The 20,575-nt window shown below is 44.7% G+C and overlaps 1 protein-coding gene across 31 annotated transcripts in view; it reads right to left on the bottom strand.

Moving 5' to 3' along the window:
• LRRFIP1 (LRR binding FLII interacting protein 1) overlaps positions 1-20,575 on the bottom strand; it is a 136,543-nt gene that overhangs the window by 41,480 nt on the left and 74,488 nt on the right. For 13 of the 31 annotated variants that reach the window (XM_032355304.1, XM_032355306.1, XM_032355305.1 and 10 more), the window contains exons 3-9: positions 14,813-14,830; positions 11,452-11,499; positions 10,137-10,181; positions 9,543-9,593; positions 7,009-7,047; positions 3,769-3,828; positions 2,279-2,341 (exon numbers count right to left, since the gene is read on the bottom strand). The exons of 5 other annotated variants lie outside the window; for them this stretch is intronic. In XM_032355304.1, coding sequence (XP_032211195.1) covers positions 2,279-2,341; positions 3,769-3,828; positions 7,009-7,047; positions 9,543-9,593; positions 10,137-10,181; positions 11,452-11,499; positions 14,813-14,830 — 324 coding nt within the window. The remainder of the gene's footprint in view (positions 1-2,278; positions 2,342-3,768; positions 3,829-7,008; positions 7,048-9,542; positions 9,594-10,136; positions 10,182-11,451; positions 11,500-14,812; positions 14,831-20,575) is intronic. 13 more of the 31 variants (XM_032355287.1, XM_032355290.1, XM_032355293.1 and 10 more) reach the window with 7 other exon arrangements.

Genomic DNA, 20,575 nt, shown 5'->3' with positions numbered 1-20,575 from the left:
TTACAACAAAACCATCAGAGGGCATGCACTTAATTGAAGGAGGGAGAAAGCAGGACGGTCAGAAGGTAATACAGTCTAATTAATCAACAAAACTGTGCCGTGGGACCAAATCAGGCGTTCTGAGTTGACATATAGGCAAAATTAGATTTCACTGATTTTAACTGATAGCGAGACCATTGGGGTTTTAAAGGTCTTTGTAACTAGAGCTCTAAGTTTTAAAGTTTCGTGAGAAAAATGCAAAATTAGGACTCGGCAGAGACATCCACCTTTGCTTTATGTAATAAAATACTTCACTGGACATGATCTCTGGTGTGGGTTCCTTAGTTACTGACGTAGTGTGTGTGTGTGTGTTCAGGATTCACAGAAGACAGGACAGATTCAGTGGTATAATTCTGAGACCAACAGTTTCTCAACACTTTTGGGGAATACTACTGTATCCATTGTTTCCCCAAATAAAATGCCCTATCCAAATTAAAGTTTCCTTGAAGAGGAAGCCAGCAACTTCAGACTGCCCAGCAACATTCTATCACGTGTTCAAGTGTGGGACAGTCCTAGAAGATGAAGTCGTTCCCTTCCAGGAACCTGATGGTCTCTGAGATAGCCTGCCATTCCTTCAATGCCCCTAACTTGTGCCTGTCATTCCTCTGTCTGGCATAAGCTACACCCATGTGAACTGAGGGGCCGGCAGGTGGAACTCTGGGGTGGTGGGAGGAGGAACGGGGGGGGGGGGGAGAAGCTTTCTAATGTTCCCCACAAGTACTGAAACTTGATGCAGTGGCTGGGAGAACATTCTGTGTAGAAGCCCTTTTATCAGTCCCTCTGGGGGGCATGGAAAGCACCATGACCCGGGCGGGGAAGAAAGTGCCACTGTTGCGGCCGCCATGGCCAGGGTATGGGTCTGACAAATCCAAAAAGACTGGAGAAATATTTAAAAGCCTCTTCAGCATTCCACACGACATTAACACCTTTCTGTTTTTATATTTAAATAAAGTCATACCAGCTCATGTGTTGTGCAGGAACAGATAGGACACCTACAGAGCATGATAATTACGAGAAGTTTCTGCTGGTGGGTAAGTAAGGTAAGACCTCAGGAAGAACAAGGGTAGGGACACGGGGCTTCTGAAAAGTTCTGATATTTAATGTCTGGAATGGACCGGCTCTAATTTTGACTTCAATGCTCCAAATGTGGGTTATTTCTCTTAAATGAATTTAAGTAACTCGAAAACATGCTGAACTTCAGTGAGTAATTCACATCTGCATATTAGATACCTCTCACCATCTTCCACTTTAGAGCAAGTATCTGAGCTTGGAAAGTGAGGAGGAAGTAAAGTTTTCTGAATGACAAAACGCTTTTTGCAATAGCAAAATCTTCTGCCAAAATATGTGCAACATACACAAAATTTAAGATGGCGCAACCCACCAACACGTTGGTGCTGACAGCTGATCTTGTATTCAGTCAAAATTCACCTACCGGAGGAAGACAGAGGAGGAGGGAGCCCCAGGAGTTACAGTTCTCTGGCTTTACCTGCTTAGTTTCTATTTATCTTTTTCCTACATATTCTTCACGGTTCAGTTCACATCCTTTGTTAGGACACTTGTTCTCCCTATCATCTTATTCCTGCTGCGCTTGTCTACCTGCCAGGTGGGTCTGTCTATTAGAGAAGTAAATGCTTCCAGAGTCCCTACCGGTCTCACTCGTTTATCTTTGTGATCTTCCGGCCTGAACCAGTTTCCTCTGTTTGCTAAGTGAGTAGGAAACTGATCTAAACAAATAAGCTTTACTGATGATAACGGGCTCTTAAATAATTTAGAAATATTTGTGCCTGTCCCAATTGATGCGTGTCCTTGAAGTAGTGTAGACATCCCGATTTGGATTTGATTTCCTTTCCTAGTCCATCCCTGAGAAACTGCTACAAAGTTTGCATCGACCCTACAAAGTAACCATTTTCAGAAATGTTCAAGGAAAGAATGACAAGGTTTTCTTCCCCCCCCACCCCTTTGGATTACTTCTGACTACAAAGTATCCACATGAATCCTTTCTTTGTGTCCAGCTGAATGCAAATGTGAGTCAAGTTCAGGATGGGGGGGGGTGGGGGAGATAAGCCTGAATTAAATGTTAGTTACTGCCCAGCAAAAGACTTTTAACATCCGTCCAAATGAAAATTCATAAAATAGGCATTAAAAATGAAAAGAGGGCTAAGTTCACACACAGGGATGGCATGCTCCAAAACCTGTAGTTTCTGAAGAGAGGGTGGGGAAGATTTAAATGAGAACCAACCAGCGTGTCCTCTCTGGGGGAAGACAGAGTGGAGAATCTGCCCTCGCCGCTGTAGCTGGAATTCTGAGAACCAAAGAAGATATGGTAAGTGGGGAGTGCTTCCCGACTGTCCCCAGAGCACCCCATGAGCCCGGTCCAAAGGCAAATACAAAAGAACTCAATCAAACCAGTATCAGCTCCCCAGGAATACCAGTAAAAACTCTCTAGAATACCAGTGCAGCGTAAGAACCAAGACTATCTGCTACTGCAGAAATACAGGACCAACTAGAGTTTCTAGGCTATGGTTTACATTTCAGGGTCTGGGTGTTGGCGATGTCCTTTGGTATAACTCTTACTGGTTCTCACAGTTACCCCCTCTAGTATTATTTGTAATTACTTACAACCGTTGGTGTAAAAACATAAATAGGAAGACGACACCTTTAAACCGGGAGGATTTTTTTAGGGTGGAATGAGAAAAGCTTAGATGAGATGGACGTGTATGCCGCCCGTGATAGGTCAAGAGGCTAAAAACCTCATCAGCCAGTTTCAGAAAGCCAAGATGGGACTGGGTTACCTCTCTGAAGCCTGAAAATATAATTCAAGTGTATATATGATATATCTTAATATAATTAAGATAAAAGAAATACTGTATACACAAGTAGTAAAATTTACTACAAGAAAAAAAGCAAATACAGGAATAGGAAGATTTTAGTTAATTTCATATACAGCAGATTTGCAAGTCATGAAACTTAATTTTAGATGTTCACAGTTTCACTTTGTGAAGTTCCCTGTGACCTCCCTGCTAAATCTGAAGCCCTCCCCACTTCTCTGACTCTCCTGCCTGTAGTTCCTTTTTCCCACCACAGAGCACTACCCTGCTCTTCCTCTGCCTCCTGAGCCTATGCTATGGGCACCCCATGGCCAGTATTAGGGGACATGTGGGCTCTTATACATGTCTTTAAAATGACAAATGAGAAGCGCCTGGGTGGCTCAGCCGGTTAAGCGTCTGCCTTCAGCTCAGGTCCCTTCTCCCTCTCTCTCTGCCTGATGCCCCTCCTGCCTGTGCTCTCTGTCAAATAAATAAATAAAACCTTAAAAAAATAATAAAATGACAAATGAGGGATGGGCACAGAGGGTGAGAATGCTGAATATAATTATACTTGAAAGCTGAACATATTTAATACAGACGTTATGCACATACACCTAGGGTAACAAAATAATGAAAGAGTGAATATCCAATTCAACATATTTTTAAACTTAAGGGATTCTTTTTAATAGCAATCTCTTATAGCAACACTTAGAATGTTCGAAAGCTAACATTCTAAGAATGTTCACTGGTTAAAAAAAATCAGTTTTCACTCTTTCATGGGCTAGGGCTGGGGCAGGGGGAGAGACCCACTATAGCACAGAAAAAAAAAAAAAAGCAAAGAAGCTAAATTTAGCAATGTATATTCTTTAAATTTTGCAGCAACCTGTTCGCATTTTGTGTCATGCAAATTTACTATACTAACCCTGCCAGATCTTCTATTCAGGGTCTGTGATCCATACACATCTCCGTCATAACCATTTGTCTGTTTCAGTGAATAAAAGAAGAAACTGACGTCAGTATACAAATGAAGACACAGGCACAAATCAGCACGCAAGAATTAGCTGAGTGTAAATAGTTTTCTTAGTGAAGCAGAGGAACGACCAGCCCAGGACGACACAAATCTCAGCACGCTCCTAGATGCCTCCATGCTTCTGATCTGCTCGATGACGACTCAGGAGAAATTGGACAGCTGGGCTCAGCCCATCAGCCAGGGTAGTGTTACCTGTAGCTATGGGTCACTCTAGGACTTCTGCGGGGTGCAGCACATGGGAACAGGTGCAGCTGGTTTTGTCAGCAGTCTTCCTGTTTCCAGGTTTAGGATGATGCCACGAAGTCCTAGCTTGGCAGCAGCCTGGGCTCCAGGCAAGTGGGCTCATGACCCGGCCTGCATCAATCGGGTTTCTGTTCTTGGTGGACAGGTAAGTCCTTGAAAATTAGGGCCCATTATGAAGTTGTATCCAGAAGGTTCGGAAATAGCTTCTGTTCGATCTATAACGCAGTGCAAAGGTTCAACATGGAAAAGATGTTTATTGGGGGCGTGTATCCTCTATGGGAGCTCCTGGTGCATCCCGTCTTCCTACTTTAACTTCTCAAAATGACATCTGAGGACGCATTTCATGAGTTCTTCATGTGTCCTCCAGAAGAGAGAATGATTAAGTGTATGCCCAACTTCCCTTCTCTTTCTACCTCTGCACCCATGTGCCTCCAGCCAAAGCCCAGCCGTTCTAGAATGGGTCTCATTCATCTAGAAGGATGTTTCTGCTGATGGAAGACAAGAGCTGCTGAGTGTCAGAGACATAGCCAGCTCTTGAGAGAGAAAACGGAAAGCAAGCCGCACAACTGGTACAACTGGAAGGAGATGCCGGGGGTAAGGGATGGGAGTCCAAATTCCAAAGCAGTGCTCTATCATGAGACCTGATGCGACACGTTTGCTCCAGCAGCAGGTGCCTCCATCCACTTCTGCAGCTGTTGGAAATGTGTGTAGAAAGACGTACTTGACAAGGTTGCTGTGGGTTAAATCTGACCAAAATGAGTATCCCAGGGGCCTGGAGCAGTGCCCTCCCAAACCGTGTGCTGACAAGACTGCTGATAGAGCAACCATGGAAGGTCCCTGGCACCCATGGGGAACAGGAGCATGTCCTTGTTCATGGGGTTGGGCAATGGGAGACTGGTTACCGTGTATGTAGCAGCTACGGCATTCATGAAGAATAAAGAAATGAATTTCCAGACAGATGACAGATCCAGATTCAGGAAATCTTCACTATCAAACTACCTATTTAGTTAACAACTCAAAAACAAGTCATTTTGAATTTTTTAAGTGAACCAGAAGAGTATGTATTAATCCCTCAACTTTACATTTGAAAACTCTCTGAGTCACATTAAAACATCTCTGAGATAAATGACAGTAAAAAAAAAAACCTTCAGAGATAGGCAGGACTGTTACTTGATCTACTTTCCTTTCCTCTCGCAACTGACAAGACTATCTGAGATGGAAATGTGTGTCAAGGACTTGTAGATTTCAGACCACAGTCTTATTTTTCCAGTAGCTGTTTAGAAACACATTCCTGGAAAAAAATTAATATGATAACAAAGGCTAACATCCACCAATTTTAGATGACTTTGACTTTACTAATTAGTGAGGAAGTCAAATATATTACAAATATAAACCCTTTGGCTTCCACTGTTGCTGTATGTACTACATGCTGCTCTGGACAAAGTCTTCCTTCCGGTCATCTCACTTCCCATGTTGCCTGCAGCACAGCGCAGAGCACGGTGAAAGATGGGAAAGCATGTGCACCCCTCATCTGTCCCAATTCTCTTCTACCCTTCGGTGGCCATGCAGGAAAAACTCCCCCTTCACGGTCTCTGCGGACATCCAGCTTTCTGTTTTAATGGAATCCTGTCATAGGGAATATATTCCTAGCATGAATTCTCAAACCTGTAGGATCTTGTTGCCATCCTGCTAGGACTACGACTTCTTGAAGAACACCACCAATGCTCTCCTCTTGGATAGTTTTTATGTGTTGGGTTGGGAGCTATTTTTCTAGGCAGCACAACAGGATAAGTAGAGTTGAAAATTAACACATTAGAATAAAAAGCCCATAGACAGCATATTAGCTTTATCCAACATCAGGTCTCTGAGGGTCCATCTTCTTCACTGTGGAGACTGCTTTCTCAACACCCCTTACTGTGCAGACCACGAGCAGCGCCATGGCCTTCTGTGCCCCTGAGCTGGGCAGTCACAACAGCTAAAGCTAGGGGCAGGGGATGTGCGCTTTCCTAAGCTTGCTGGGTGAATTTTACACACAGTAACACCGCGCAGTGCTGCTCTCAGAGAGAACGAAATACCAAAAAGAGTCACAAATCAGCATTCTCTGAGAGTATAAGGCAGATGCAAGAATGAATGCCTTGTCGAAGCCAGCGATGCCAGGGTACCTGTGATTAGTCAGAGTGCTACCCACCACCATGCCGTTGCTATCAAAACATCAGCACACTTTACGATGACCATGCAAGCAAATGTCACCTGCCATCTTGTTTGATTAATGATGTTAGATCATTTTTATGCTGTCAAAAGATCACACCCAAGGGCAGGAGAGATGGGAAGCAAGATAAGAAAGGCCAGATTAGAACTCTAAAGTGCAATGTTTGATGCACTCAACTTAGTTGGAAAACAGAATGAAAGCAGAAAAGAAAAGCAAAATCCAGAACGTATTTCTGACTATTGCTAACACAATAGAGAAAATGACCTTAAATTTAATCTCGGAAAAGAAATGGAGAAGTTTTGAGAATTCTCAATTTGATCTGCGTTCCTTGAAAGCAAAACCCTCTAGTCCTGCCTTGGTATCCACAGCTGTTAGCATAGCATGTGGCAAACAGCTGGTGCTCAAAGACCGTGCAGCGAGTCATTGTGTTCAAGTGCGGAGCTGGACCCTGAGGATCAGAGACACACCCAGCGGGCTCTGCAAGAAGAGTGTTTCCTCTGGTAGGTATACCTGCCCTCCCGCCCGTGGCACTGCCGCAGGGGGGCCTGGGGACAGCATGTGTGTCTTTCTGGACAGAGACATACTTGGCTTTTTGGACAAAAACACCCACGAGGTTAGTGGAAACACTACAGGTTATGCACTATTAGGATCACGCCTCAGCATCCATCCAACCATCTCACCCAGGCATAAGGACCCCCATACTCCAAGTCAGGCTGCGACTGTCAGCAGGACGGTGGAGAAGAAAAGAACAGAAAACAGAGTTGCCAAAATCAATTAGAAAGCTAACACAAATATCAGAAAACATAAAGCAAAAGCCAGGTAATCTTGAAATCTTGACAAAATTACATTTTTACATGACTTCCAGGATCTCATGTGTACTTATGGAAGGAATCACATTAGAACAACAGCCATCATAAAATCCAGTAATGTTAAATAAAACTTGCATGGCAAATGTTGCTATAATTCATGAAATCTGAAGCAGTTTGAGCAATCTTACTTCCTCTTCCAGAAGATACATTCTGTTTACATTAAGCAAAAGGTAAACACATGCATCACCATCAATTTTTAAATAAGAAAAATTAAAATCTTATGATACCCCAAATCCAGTTTACTGAGAAGAATGCCCATGCAAATACTAGGAAAGTAAAATTTCCCCCCTGATTTTTAAGGATTTATCATCACTGCCAGTCGAATGAAGAAGACCTGTATTTTGAGACTGTCAAAGAAAAAAAGGTATAATCTTTGAACTTTGCAAACTAAAGATTTCAGAATATTAGCATACATTAAAGCAGAACATACTAGCCCTGCAAAGGGAGCGGCCCACCAACCAACAGAGGCCAGAGCTTCTGGGCCCCGAAGGGTTTGGGGATGGATGCTGTCACCTCCTCACTGCTCTAGGCTTGTCCTAAACCTATCAGAGTTATGAGATCTGACTCTTACCTCCAGGATCCAAGTTCTCAAGGTCTGTGGTTCTTTAAAAAGTACTATGTCTTTAGACCAAGTATATTATGGGAAAGAACAGTGTAGGAAACCAACTGGCTTAACACAAGAATCCTGTCCACTATTGATTTTCCACTTTCTCTCTTTTATTTAATGTCCAGATTATGGGCCTCTTCCATAAAATTCTATACCTTAAAACAAATATGCTTGAAATCTTGGTAGAGAATGGTGACTAGCAAAGAAATTTAACTCATGTCTGGTTAAAATCACTGAAAATGAAATGAATGCTGTAAACAATGATTTTAATAGTTTTAAACTCTTTGGGGTCAGGAATCTTTCTGAGAATCTTAAGAAAGGGACAAATTCTTTTCCTAGGAAAATCCAAGTACACACAAATCATGAAAACGATTCCAGGAGGATCAGATCCGAAAATGGGGACTGTGACAGATTTGGACTCTGTGTCCAATTTCTCTGCTATTCTCTCCTAAGCCTGCCTTAGTCAGGCTTTGTTCTCACCACCTCCATCAAAAGTTTCCTCGTTGAGTCCACCGATGTCCTCTCTGACGCTAAGGCCAGTAGTTGGCCCTTAGTCCTATGCTTCCTTGACCTCTCCCCTGCTCCTGGAAACAGTGTCTCCTCTCGGTTTCAAGGACTCAGGCTTCTCCTGGGCCTGCTCAATGGCTGTCATTTCTTTGTCTCTGTCACAGATTCTGCAAACTCAGGTTTGCTTTTATAATGTTTTGGTTACATAAATGTTACTTCCTCCAACTTGACTCTTGTCCGAGACAGATCTTTGAAGAACTTATAACCGTATGGCTAAGGGGAAAGTTTCAGCAAGCAAGGAAGCACTTTCACCGTCTTCACATCTGAACCGTTGTTTTCTGGCAAAATCACTGTGGATCTGCTTTGGGCACTGCTAAGTCCATGACGTTGACGGCCAGTCAGAACAACAGTGAGTTACCCTGACAGTTACTGTTGCAAACAGCCAGATGAAATCCACATTCATGGTGCATAGAAATTGTCATGGTGATCGAAACCAAGCATACTGCTCCAGACAGTTCTTAAGTGAAACCATGGCTGCATGGAGACCCACTTCCTACCAGCAGTGACAGCAATCGTAACCCTCTGGTAAAGAAAACTGACATGCTCAGAGTAAGGCACTGACCTAAAGTGCTACGCAAAACACCATTTCTCTACTTCACTTCCTAAGGCATGCAATGTTTTCAAGCCTCATTATGATTACTGGAATGTTGAATGTCTTTGTCTTTTGCAACCATCAAGTTGTCAGTGACGAAGAGATTTCACCAAAGCTAACCAAAGGTAACACTCCTGAGGGTGAGTGGACCTGGGGCTTATGGGCCCAACCCATGCCAATTTTCCACCAGGCAACCTATGGCATCTTTCAAGGAACTAAGCAAGAACAGCACTGAGGAACAGTCACTTTATCTGAGATGCACATTTGACCGGGAGCACGTATGCAAATGGGCCCCTTCAACCCACCAGCATTGCCAAGACAACTTAATCAAGGCGTGGCGGTGCTGTGTTGTGGATGAATATACAGACATTGTGATATCCACTCTTGGGAGAGAGACACAACAGAGGGACCTCTGCTTATCAATACTCTCTCTGCAACACAAGGAAACACCCCACCGTGGATTAGATTTCCCTGTTAGACTATGGGGTAATGAACAGGAAATCTGAACGCAGGGATACAGAAGCAAAGACGGCCAACTGTAAACTGCAGCATGCAAACCCGATCCTTCTGGTTACTGACCCTCAGACTTCCACGACTACCCACTGACATGCGCTCATCTTCATCAGAAGCCTAGTGAAAGAAAGGATGAAAACAACCATGAAGCACAGCATGTAGAAACCCATGTCCAGCTTTCAGAGAGATACAGCTGATCTGACACCACAGCAGTGGGGCAGATCCAACGCCTCTGGAAATCTCAGAGGACTTGAGCCTACCTACATCTTCCCCAAATGGGCTTTGTGTGTGCACCTCCATTTACAGAGGGCTGTTTCTGGATGATATTGCTTTAACTCAATTTCACTGAAGTGGTGTTATTTACTTTGTCGGTAATCTACAAACACAGCCTCAATGCATATCATTCTGCAAATTATTCGTGGGTATTGGATGGCAAAATAGCATTAAGACTGTCATGACTATATATTAGTACTCAGAAATTTCCCATTCACCCCTCACAAAGTTAGGTCAAAATGCTAAAAGTTGAGTCCACAAATCTTTAGGTAACAGAATCAGTAGAAGTTAGTTTCTTTTGTAAGCATCACTAAGATATATCTAATCGCACATTTCAGCCACTACAACTATAAATTAGACTTCAATCAAAGTGAACACAGTACTAACCGATGTGTTTCTCCTGGATCTACGTGAATAGCGCTCAGTGTCTTCCTATCAAAGCAACGGAAGAAACAGTATTAAAGGTCAGATACAGACACAACAGAAGCCTTAGTCTGGCTGTGACACAATACAGTATTTTTGATATAAAGTCAAATAAATATTTTCTTTGATGCCATTAAAAGGCTTCAATTGAACCACTGAGGAAGAATGTTCTCTTTGGGGATATAATAAGCACTCAAGTAATTGGCATATTTCATTTCCACTCTAAAAGTGTGTTGGGGGAGAAGATGGCCCTTCACTGGTTCCTAACCTCTACAGGTCCAACTCAACCTACTTTTCCACCTACACTGGGAACCTTATTATCTTTCCTTTGGGAATCAGAAGATAAATCATAAAACCATAAAAGCTCCAATAAGGACATCATCCCATCTACTATATTTTGTGCATTCTGAGACATACATGGTTTTCACATTTGGGTATCTCTGAAGGGGGTATATCTTACAATCAAAGTTGTTCACATTATAATTAGCAGCTTTTTTTTTTTTCTTCTTCTTTCTCAGTGATATAGAAAACAATGAGGCATCTTTTAACTGGGTCTTAAGATCTGATGAAAATACATCTGCCATAGAAGCTTAAAATGATGGTTGACACACACTAAAGGCGGAAATTAATCATTTGTTTTGACAAAGAAAGTACACACTGCTTATATTTCAGGAACTGTTCTCTTTCCCATTCTACACAGGGGTCTCAGATATTAAGAGGTAATTTTACATTTCCTTGGATTGTTTATGCATAAGGGACATCGAACATGACATTTCCACACTGGCCAGTTCTCCTTTGCTAAAAGTATATAATGACGTCCATGAGGCCACTGAGTAAGTGTCAAGGACAGGAGGAGGTAGGAGGAACTCATGTGGACGAATTAATGAGAGGACTGGGTCCACGTTCTCTTGGGGCCAGTGGACAGCAAGGGGAAGGCTCCCCCTCCTTGAGCCTCATGCCTAGGGCTCCATCTTCTCCTGTGTGCCTAACGGAGAGCCCTTTGCCCAGGGAGACAGGGTGGCGGTGGCCCTGGAGAACATGACACTAGCCTGGAGACTCCAGGAATGAGCAGCTACTGCCCAGACCAGACAAAAATGCCGGCCAGGCCCATTTCTAACCCAGCTTCATCCGGATGTAAACAATCTGGCCAGATGCAGAACTGGAAGAAAATCTCTCAGTATTAAATTATGGCACAGCAGAAATCTATCAATATAATTGCAGTGTGTAAGAATCAAATTATAAACCATGTCAGTTTCTTAAAATTGTTTCCAAGGCCTACCATCCATTGCTCGATGTCGCCCCATTTTGTATCCAGCCCATAATATTTCTAAAGACAGAAGGGAAAGAAAATTAGGCAAGACGTGAAACGGTAACCACGTAAGAAACTATTCTGACATGCATTTCCAAACCACTGCCCAAGCCACACAGGGAAGGGAGCATGCCATCGCACAGCTGGAAACACCACACTCGGTGCAGGGTGGGGAGCTCTGGTGAAGAGACCGCGCCTCCCACCCCTCCCAGGCAAGCCCAGGGAGCACGGCGAAGAGCAGGAGCTGAACAGGGCAGTGTAGCCCCGGTGTGAGGCTGCTGAAGCCTGCAGAGCAAAGGTACTTGAGCTGCTGGAGCAACAAGAAAGCCCAGGGGACAGGGAGAGAGAGGGCACTGACCCCTCGGTCTCCAGTGCTCTTGCTCCAGCTATCTGATATCTACGCTAAATTTAGGTCCGGAGAATTTACGTTCTTTGGATGTCTTCATAGCATGTCACCGATGGAAAGATGGCTGAGTGGCTAAGAAGAGGGCTTGGAACAGAAAAAACATTTTTATGGTCGCAGGTTATATTGGGCATTTTCTTTAGCTATAGTGCCTCCATGGTTTTACCTCGCTTGTGCCAGCCCTGGTGGTCCAAGTTAAAATTAGAAAAGCAGATTCAGAATGGCTACTGCCCTTGCTAAATATAGTGATTCCCAAGAGAGGCAGGAGCGCAAGTCTAGTCTCAAGTGATGGGGTCTTGCTTTTCTCCTCACTTTCTCCCCAGTTCCAATAGAAAAAGCAAGGAATAAGCAACCAAACCTTCATGTCATCACATAGACATGGTTTTCCTCTTTATATATTAAAACTTTGGAAAAAAAATATTGGGTGCTAGAAGTCCAAGACAAATTTTGAAATTGTTTTCTAATTGCCAAAACATGCTGCTATGTTTGGCTCAGTTACAATTATTTTGAAGGGTGGCCAGATTTTAAATATAATGGCTCTCCAACGGTCTCGCCCCTTTCTCTCAGAGAGAGCGCTAAGCAGGAAAAGCGAAGGGGAAAAAAACTGGAGGAAGCATTCAACCTTTTCAAATCTCAACCAATACAGAAATGTAATATATCAAAAGTACATGAGCCGAGTATTTTTCTGTAAGTCACTTTCCTTACTTTGAGGCTTTAGCTTCAAGTTAAGTGAAATGCAACAGCTTAAAGCCATTTTACATTCAATCAATGTCGGGCCTGCTCACTCTTGCAGCCAAATTCCAGGTTTCTCACCTGTAAAATGTGACGCCATCAACCCTCTTTAGCTCATGGCTTAATTACAAAGATAGAAAGAACAGAGGTTTTTCTGTTTGTTTTGTTTTGTTTTGTTTTAAAGGGGGGCCTATACAAAGGCATAAAAATTATTTCAATTCCAACAAAAGCTGTATGATCCGTCTATTTTCATATTTCCCCTTTTTTGCCAATTCTATACTTATATCAAGTACCGCACACCATCTCTTGCTCTTTTTGTGATAAAAATAAGAACGAGCATTCAAAATCTTCCATCTAGTTCATGGTGAACTTACCCATCACTGCTATGCCTGCAGCTCTCCCTCCCTGAAATGATGGGGTCCGTCATTTCTGGGAGGGAGTGCACCCACCCTCCCACCCCCCTACCCCCCGCCCCAAACAGAAAGGGCAACTAACTCCAAGTTCTGATGTTAGTGAGCAGGCTCCAAAGCCAAAAGCGGAAAGCGTACAATGTTTCAAATGTAAACCACTATGATTAGCCAGTGAGTCATGCAGAGGAAGTAAGAGCCAGACCTACAATACAAAAGGTGCTTGACTTTCAGAAATAGCTGAAGTTCAGTAGAAGAGAAGCCATCCCACAGAACGACCAAGTGGGCCAAGAGAGATGTTTACTGCCTCCTCTTCCTTTTCTCAAATCTTATTGATAAGGAAAGCCCTCCCTTCCCTTGACCCATCTATATTATAGAAATGTGTATCTGCTTTTCTACTGTGGACTTCCTGAGCTCCCTTCTAGAATTACTTTGTACACAAGTGAACATTCTGACAGAAGGTCTAACATTGTATCCCTGGTGAGTTACTAAACAGAAAAATAATAGTGATCTGGAACTAGAAAGGAATGAACCAAAGTGTAAATTACTAGGCGGAGTCTCTTTTCTAGGTTTTGGGCAGTCTGTTACAGGGCGGGTCCCCTAGCTTTGCCAGCTTTTGCCTCTTGTTAAATTCTTCCCGAGACTCTCTAAGTATGTTTGGATCTAGCTTCAACATACAATCCAATACCAGACCCTGAAAAAAACTAATAAAGCACAAACAGGTTCTGGCGCCCACTTATCTGATTTCTCTACACTCTCTGGACAGTAGTTATGCGTACTGGGGGGTAGGGGACAGGAACCAAAGGCAATCTGGTATGGTAGCCAGTAAAGGAATCCACCGCTGGAATTTTAAATTTACTGATCGTGTGTTTAAAAGGACCTGGTGACTAACCTTTTAATGATCATCTTATTTACATTTTTCTTAGCTGCTCTAAAAACAAAATGAAAAACAAAACAAAACAAAACAAAAAAACCCAGTTCTTCTTTATCTACAAACTAAATGGATTTATAAAAAGCACTATAATAGATGTCAGAAGTAACAAATGAGATTCAGATTTGGTAAAGACTCATGGTAGACACACACTATAAATTCTCAGGGAACTAACCATAGCTCCATCATTGTTGCGGAGTCAGGAGCCACTGATCGGTTGTTTCTGACCCTACTTTGTATGCCCCGCCCACTAGTGTATTTCTTGCTAAATCTCAGCTGCTTCTAAACGCCCAGCAAATAGACACGCACTTTACCACCCTGAATGTTAGGGATGGAGGGCAGGTTTAAGTTATTGGAGTTGGCTATTGTTACCATTTTCTTTTTTCCCACCTGAGTTTTAAATCAGTATATGCCAATCTCTCAATCTGTGGTAATCTGCATTGAGATTGTAAGATTTTTCTGATAAAATCATATGGAAGGGTAATCTTTTTCTTTAAATATCTGACTTTGAAAGTTTCCCCAATTCTGAAGTGTGATTTTATTTTATCTTAGAATTCATTTTTTTGTTTGTTTGTTTCTTCCTCAAAGAAACAATTTTCTAATTCTTTGAGAAAAGTGGAGATGAGGAAAACATTCTGTGGACAGAGGTACGTCTGATGGTTGCTTTTTCTGGAGGTGGAAATAGGGACGACTTCAGCATTCTTGAATAAACCAATTTGTAAATAAAGCAGTAAAAACTTCTACATATTTTCAATGAAAGGCATTATTTCTGAAAGGTGACCAGGCCCTTGGCAGGAAAACAAAACAAAACAAAACAAACCGGCATGCAAATTAGGAAACAAAGAACAAAGAGCCTACCTTTTGAACCTGATAGATCTACAGAGAAGGGCAAAAGAAATAAGAAAAGAAGTATGAAATCCAATTACAGAAGTAGTTACATCAGAAAGAAAGGTTATCTAAGTCCCTGGAAATGTGAATAAAAGCAATACTGGGGGGAAAAAAACCCAACACTGAGTACTGGTAGAATAAAAAAAATGTCTGAATTCTCATTGAAAGTATTGTTAATTTCCTGACTCATTTTACACTCTATTTGAGATACAATGGTGAGACCGAGGCACACACAGGTGGGTGCCTGCAAGAATCCTGGTGTGATTCTAGTGCACTGAGTCCATGTAACCATTACCAGCAGTGGGGAAAAGCACTTCATCTTCAATTCAAAACTTCTCTGCACAATGATAAAAGTTCAACTAGAAAGTACAGTGTAAAGTCCACTGGTCAAGTTCCCAAGTAGGGAAGAAAGATGCTTTCCTATTCTGATTCACGTGGGTGTGAATAATGCCAGGAAAATGACAAGTAAAGAAGCAGCAATTACTAGAACAGAACTGAGACACGTTTTTTAAAAAGCGTATTATCACACACTGACATATTCATTTGCTTCAGATTTTTCTCCTAAATGTGCAGTATCACCAGGTAAGACTGAGGTATCAGGCCCATTCATTCATTCATAGAATAAAACATTTGCTGAGTCAGGCTTTACTCAAATCACGGCCAACGCTTGGCATTTCTAGTCTTACATGGGTGAGCACACGTGAACGTATTCAACATTATGACCACAGGACACACAGTACTGACCACGAAAATGCTTATCAAGTCAGCAGCAGTTAAAGAAACACAGCCCATTCATCAGATTGGCTGGTTGTCCATCACCATGTGTTTCTACTAGCCGAGGTCCTCATGCGAAGTAAAAGGCTCACTCGGAGTTCCCAAAGAATAGCTACATATTATTCTTCCCCATGAATCCACTCAGAAGGAGCTCATAACCCTTTTACGCAGCCCTACAGCACAGCGAACACAGGCCACAGTCGGGTCTCCCCTTTTACGCGAAGAATCAGGATGGAGAGAGCTAGAGGCCACCATGGGAGGGCTGGGTGGGCCTGGGAGGTCGGGGTAAATCCACCGCCAGCTCACAGGCCCCATGTCCTCAGGGTCTGTGGGACTTGAGGACAGATCTACACTCCAACATGGTGTCTACTTGCTCGCCTTGTCCCCGTCTTGGGGTATTCCAGGCACTAGTGTCGCTCCAACCATAACCCACCTCCAAAAACTCCAACTTTTGTCACCAGCTTCCCCCTTCCTGGCCTCGAAGGACAGTCACCCCTCCTCCTCCAGGGAGTCAAGGTTTTGTCCACCTTCAGCAGATCTGAGCTCCCTCTCCAGGAAAGCCTCGCCCCTGCTCAGAAACACCTGTGTGAAGGTGGATGGCTCACCCCCAGATGAAAACAGGGATCACATTTCTCACTTTTTTTACACCAAAGCATCAACCCTACACTAGTTAAACACTGGCCCTGTGAAGCATATTCATTTCCACTTAATCAACAACTTAAAATGCCAGTGCCCCGGGGCTATCAGATTGTATAACCTCAAATCGAGTTAGCTAGTTCTAATAATAGGCCCAGAGATGTGATATGCAGTGGACGGGCTGAGACAAGTGTCGCCTGTACACCTTCCTGAATTCTTAGGCCCTGCCAGCTTGCCTCGCTCCCCCCTCTAGCGGTACACACAAACGCTCACGTGTGCACATGCATGTCCACAGGTACAGCCCCCAGGCCCCCAGATCATCTCACATCAAGAAAGAGCTACAAGAACAGCCATGGCTTCTGTGTTCTCTCTAACACTCCTGCTAACAAAGCTGCCTATTCTGTGTTTATTACGCTGTGCTTCCAAGTCCGCACCAATGAGAAAACTGGTTTCCCGGGGTATGCAGCTGCTTATAAACTGATCAGGGGTTACGTGCATCTTCCCTTTTCCCCTCCGCTGTGGGTGCCAGCCAGCTCCCACACCACCTGAATCCCATGGACTCTGCCCTGGGTTTTTCTTGTTAAGTGTCTATTTGGTTTTAGCTACTAGGACAACTTACAGCTGCCGGGCGTAGGAATGTGAATCTTGGCTCAGCTGTCTTCTTAGCTGTGGGGATAACTGTCTGCTTTCTTCACTTGTAAGTGAAACTTGGGCAGAGTCCCTTGTGGACTGTGACAGCACCCAAGGGTGCTGCTGCCCCGGGCCAGGGGCTCTAGGATGTCCCTGACGTTCCCCTCTGCCCCACCCCAGCTCTCTTTGACTAGCAATAAAATATACATCTATTTTAGCTTAAACCTTTCAGATTCGCCCCCTTTTTTGAACCAACAGACAAACTTTAAATATCAATGCTCTCGTATTTCCAAGACCCTAAATTTCTGCTAGCAACAGTGTCACTTGGGTGGGTCAGTGCTGGGCTGAGGCAACCAGATTAGTATAAACTGCAGGACAGACTGGGGCCGGGTGGGGGGGGGGTGCTCCCTCCATGCTTCACCCCTTCCCTGACCTGGCTGTCATTGTGTTCTGCCCTATCCCACATGCCACTCCCTCACTCAGCATCCCACAGGCTGTGTGGACCAGGGCTGGCTTCTCTGCTCCCTTCCTGACACACACAGGGTGTCACTATGCACACTGAGAATTTATGTCATGGGGGCTGGTCATCAGGCATGTGACTGACCCCAAATGAGAGTGTGAGTTCTGCAGAGAAGGAACTGTGGAGATGCCTTCACTAACTCATTGCCAGTCCATGGGGTCACACAGGGAGCAGGGTGAGATCACAGGGAGAAAGGTGAGCACAGGGGAAATCGCCTGTGAAATCATACATGGAGCAGGATGAGATCACACGGGAGGAGGGTGAGCACAGGTGAATGGTCTGGGGGATCACACAGGGAGGAGGGTGAGGCCAGAGAGGGAGGAGGGTGAGCATGGGTGAATGCTTTGTGGGATCACGCAGGGAGGAGGGTGAGGTCAGAGAGGGAAGAGGGTAAGCACAGGTGAATGTTCTGTGGGATCACACAGGGAGTAGGGTGAGATCACACAGGGAGGAGGGTAAGGTCAGAGAGGGAGGAGGGTGAGCACGGGTGAATGGTCTGTGGGATCACACAGGGAGGAAGGTGAAATCACACAGAGGAGGATGAGGTCACACTGGGAAGAGAAACCAAGAAGCTGGTGCTCACTCGGAGGTACTTTCTCACATGCAAAGCCAAGCTTTCCTGCTGGCCCCTCGGAACTCAGCCCCACACATCATGGAAACCCACGCCTGCATCCACAAGCACCTCTGTCGTGTAGCAGAAGATCAACGAGACCCCAGTGACCACCTGCTTTCGTGCAAGACGTTCCTTGGAATTCGACTCAAGATACAACATCTGATTTCCAGGAACCGCTTCCAAGTCTTGACAACAAATGTGAAACATGCTGTTAAAACAGAGCGTGTCCCAGTTCTAACACGTGTCCCACTGAGGCCAACTGTGGTGTTTCTGACCAGATTCCTGGTTTTAATCAGCTTTTCTCTGCAAAGCCGAGCTCCTCAACTGGCACCAAATGCCAGGAATGGCCATACTGCCCAGAGGCGGGGCTCTGCCGGCACACAGGCCCAGGTTCCAACGCCCTGTGGCAGGGACTGGGGGCTCCCCGGCCCCGTGGGTCTGGTGGGGGCTTCCTGGCCTCGTGAGGCCACTGTGAGGAGCCACAGGAACCTCGGAAGCAGGGGGGCTTTGCTTCTAAAGGAGGCCACTCAAACAGTCATTTTTGTGGCTCAATTCTTCACTTTTTTCTAGATCAAGCAAGATTTTTCTACATCAAGCACTTTTGCTAAAGCACTTTGTGAAGCTCAGCCACACGTTATTGTGCCTGTATTTAAATGAACTCCACCCATCACTAAGGCCACAGTTAAGCTAAACACAGCATCTGGAAAACAGATGTGTATGGACACAATGCATAACTCATTCTCCTCTTGGTTTTGTGGAAATTTGACATCGTACTCTCAGTGCGTGTCAGTTTCCCTTACACCCGAGGCTGATGATAAAGTTAAGATTACTGACACCATCCTGAGTGCCCAAGGCAGGGCCCCCAGATGTCACTGTCCCCTCTCTCTCTCTCCCTGGGGTCAGCCCTGTGGGCTCCAGCTGTGGGCTCAGACGCAGCGACAGGCCGCCAGACACACCAGTGCTGCTGGGATTTGGTCCACCATGGAAAAGCTGGCAGAGTGGAAACATATGTCAGGAAGATCCCCTATAAGGCTTTTACAACTTTAACAGAGCAGGGACCAGGGGCCTGTTGGAGAACCAGGGAATAGATTAAAAGTGAATGAGCCCCAAGAGGGCAGTGGCCGTTGGCCCCAGACCAGTGGTACAGCCTGGGAGGCAGAGCTGGAGACCCAGCCTCGGGACACCTGCCCGCCCCCCACTGCCATGTTCCCTTCCAAAGCGGGGCGGGGAGCTGCAGGGTCCTCAGACAGTGGGCGTGCAGGTGTCTGCTGGATGAACGAAAATATTCTAACGGGAACCAGACACCAGGCAGGTTGGAAAAAAAATCTGAAAAAAGGAAAAATATCTATTTTTAAAAACCAGTTCAGGCTAAAAGAACTTTTCCATTGGGTGGCCTCTGATTACTATTAATACCAGCGTCTGAGTTGGCAGAAGCCGTCTGCTGTCAGGGTGGCTCCCACAGCACAGTGACAGGGTCTCAGACAGGTGTGGGACAAAGTCTATGAGCAACTGGACCTAGACTTTCTCTTGACCTCCTGTTCAGATCCTTCTCTCCAGAGATGTCCTGAAAATGCATCTCTGAAGGATCTTTGACCATCGCTCCTGGTGAGACGCATCCCCTGGAGCTGATGGCCCCCAGCCCTAGTGGGCTGAACCTCACCCTTCACTGAGATGACAGAAGGGGACGCATCCCAGTAGACATCGGTGCGACACGTGAGTCCAAATCACCCACGCAAAAAATTCCAGAGTGCCATTTCCGGTTTTAAAATGACAACCGTGATTCTCAGGGGAAAGCACTGGGAAAGTGCCAAACCCATGCTTTGCATAAATTAAGAGAAAAAGTACAAGAAATCCAAGTAGAAGTTAATTCTACGGGCAGAACAGCTTCAAAACTAGAACTTAATTGCAACTGTATTTGTATTTCTTTTTTTTTTTTAAATTAATTAATTAATTTATTTATTTATTTTTATAATTTTTTTTTAAGATTTTTTATTTATTTATCAGAGAGAGAGAGGGGGAGAGAGCGAGCACAGGCAGACAGAATGGCAGGCAGAGGCAGAGGGAGAAGCAGGCTCCCTGCTGAGCAAGGAGCCCGATGTGGGACTCGATCCCAGGACGCTGGGATCATGACCTGAGCCGAAGGCAGCTGCTTAACCAACTGAGCCACCCAGGCGTCTCTGTATTTGTATTTCTAACGAGGGGGGAGGATGTGATAAATTACCTTCAAATATTTTAGGCTTTTCCCGCATTGTAAACACAGGACAAGAAACATCTAAGGCATTGTAGAAGAGCCACCACTTGCCCTTCGGCTCAGGCTGCTTTCCAGGCCCCGCTGGAGGGTGGTGGGGCCCTTCTCTCGGGAACCACGTCCCCGAGTGTCCCCATCACTGGGGGCCCCTCAGCCTCCAGCCACCAGGCCTGTGTTTTAACTCTCCTAAGTAACATTCTGGCCCAGAGCTTCTAGCAATCTGCAATCCATTCTTCAAACCCCATGGAGATTTCTTCCCCAAATTCAAATCTGGTTCTGCCTGAACCCGTTCACCCGGGGGCATGCTACCCT

This window comes from Mustela erminea, chromosome 8, assembly GCF_009829155.1.
Source record: "Mustela erminea isolate mMusErm1 chromosome 8, mMusErm1.Pri, whole genome shotgun sequence".
NCBI classification, from domain to species: Eukaryota; Metazoa; Chordata; class Mammalia; order Carnivora; family Mustelidae; genus Mustela; species Mustela erminea.
Note: the sequence above shows the minus strand (reverse complement) of the source record. Positions and strands in the feature narration are given on the sequence as shown.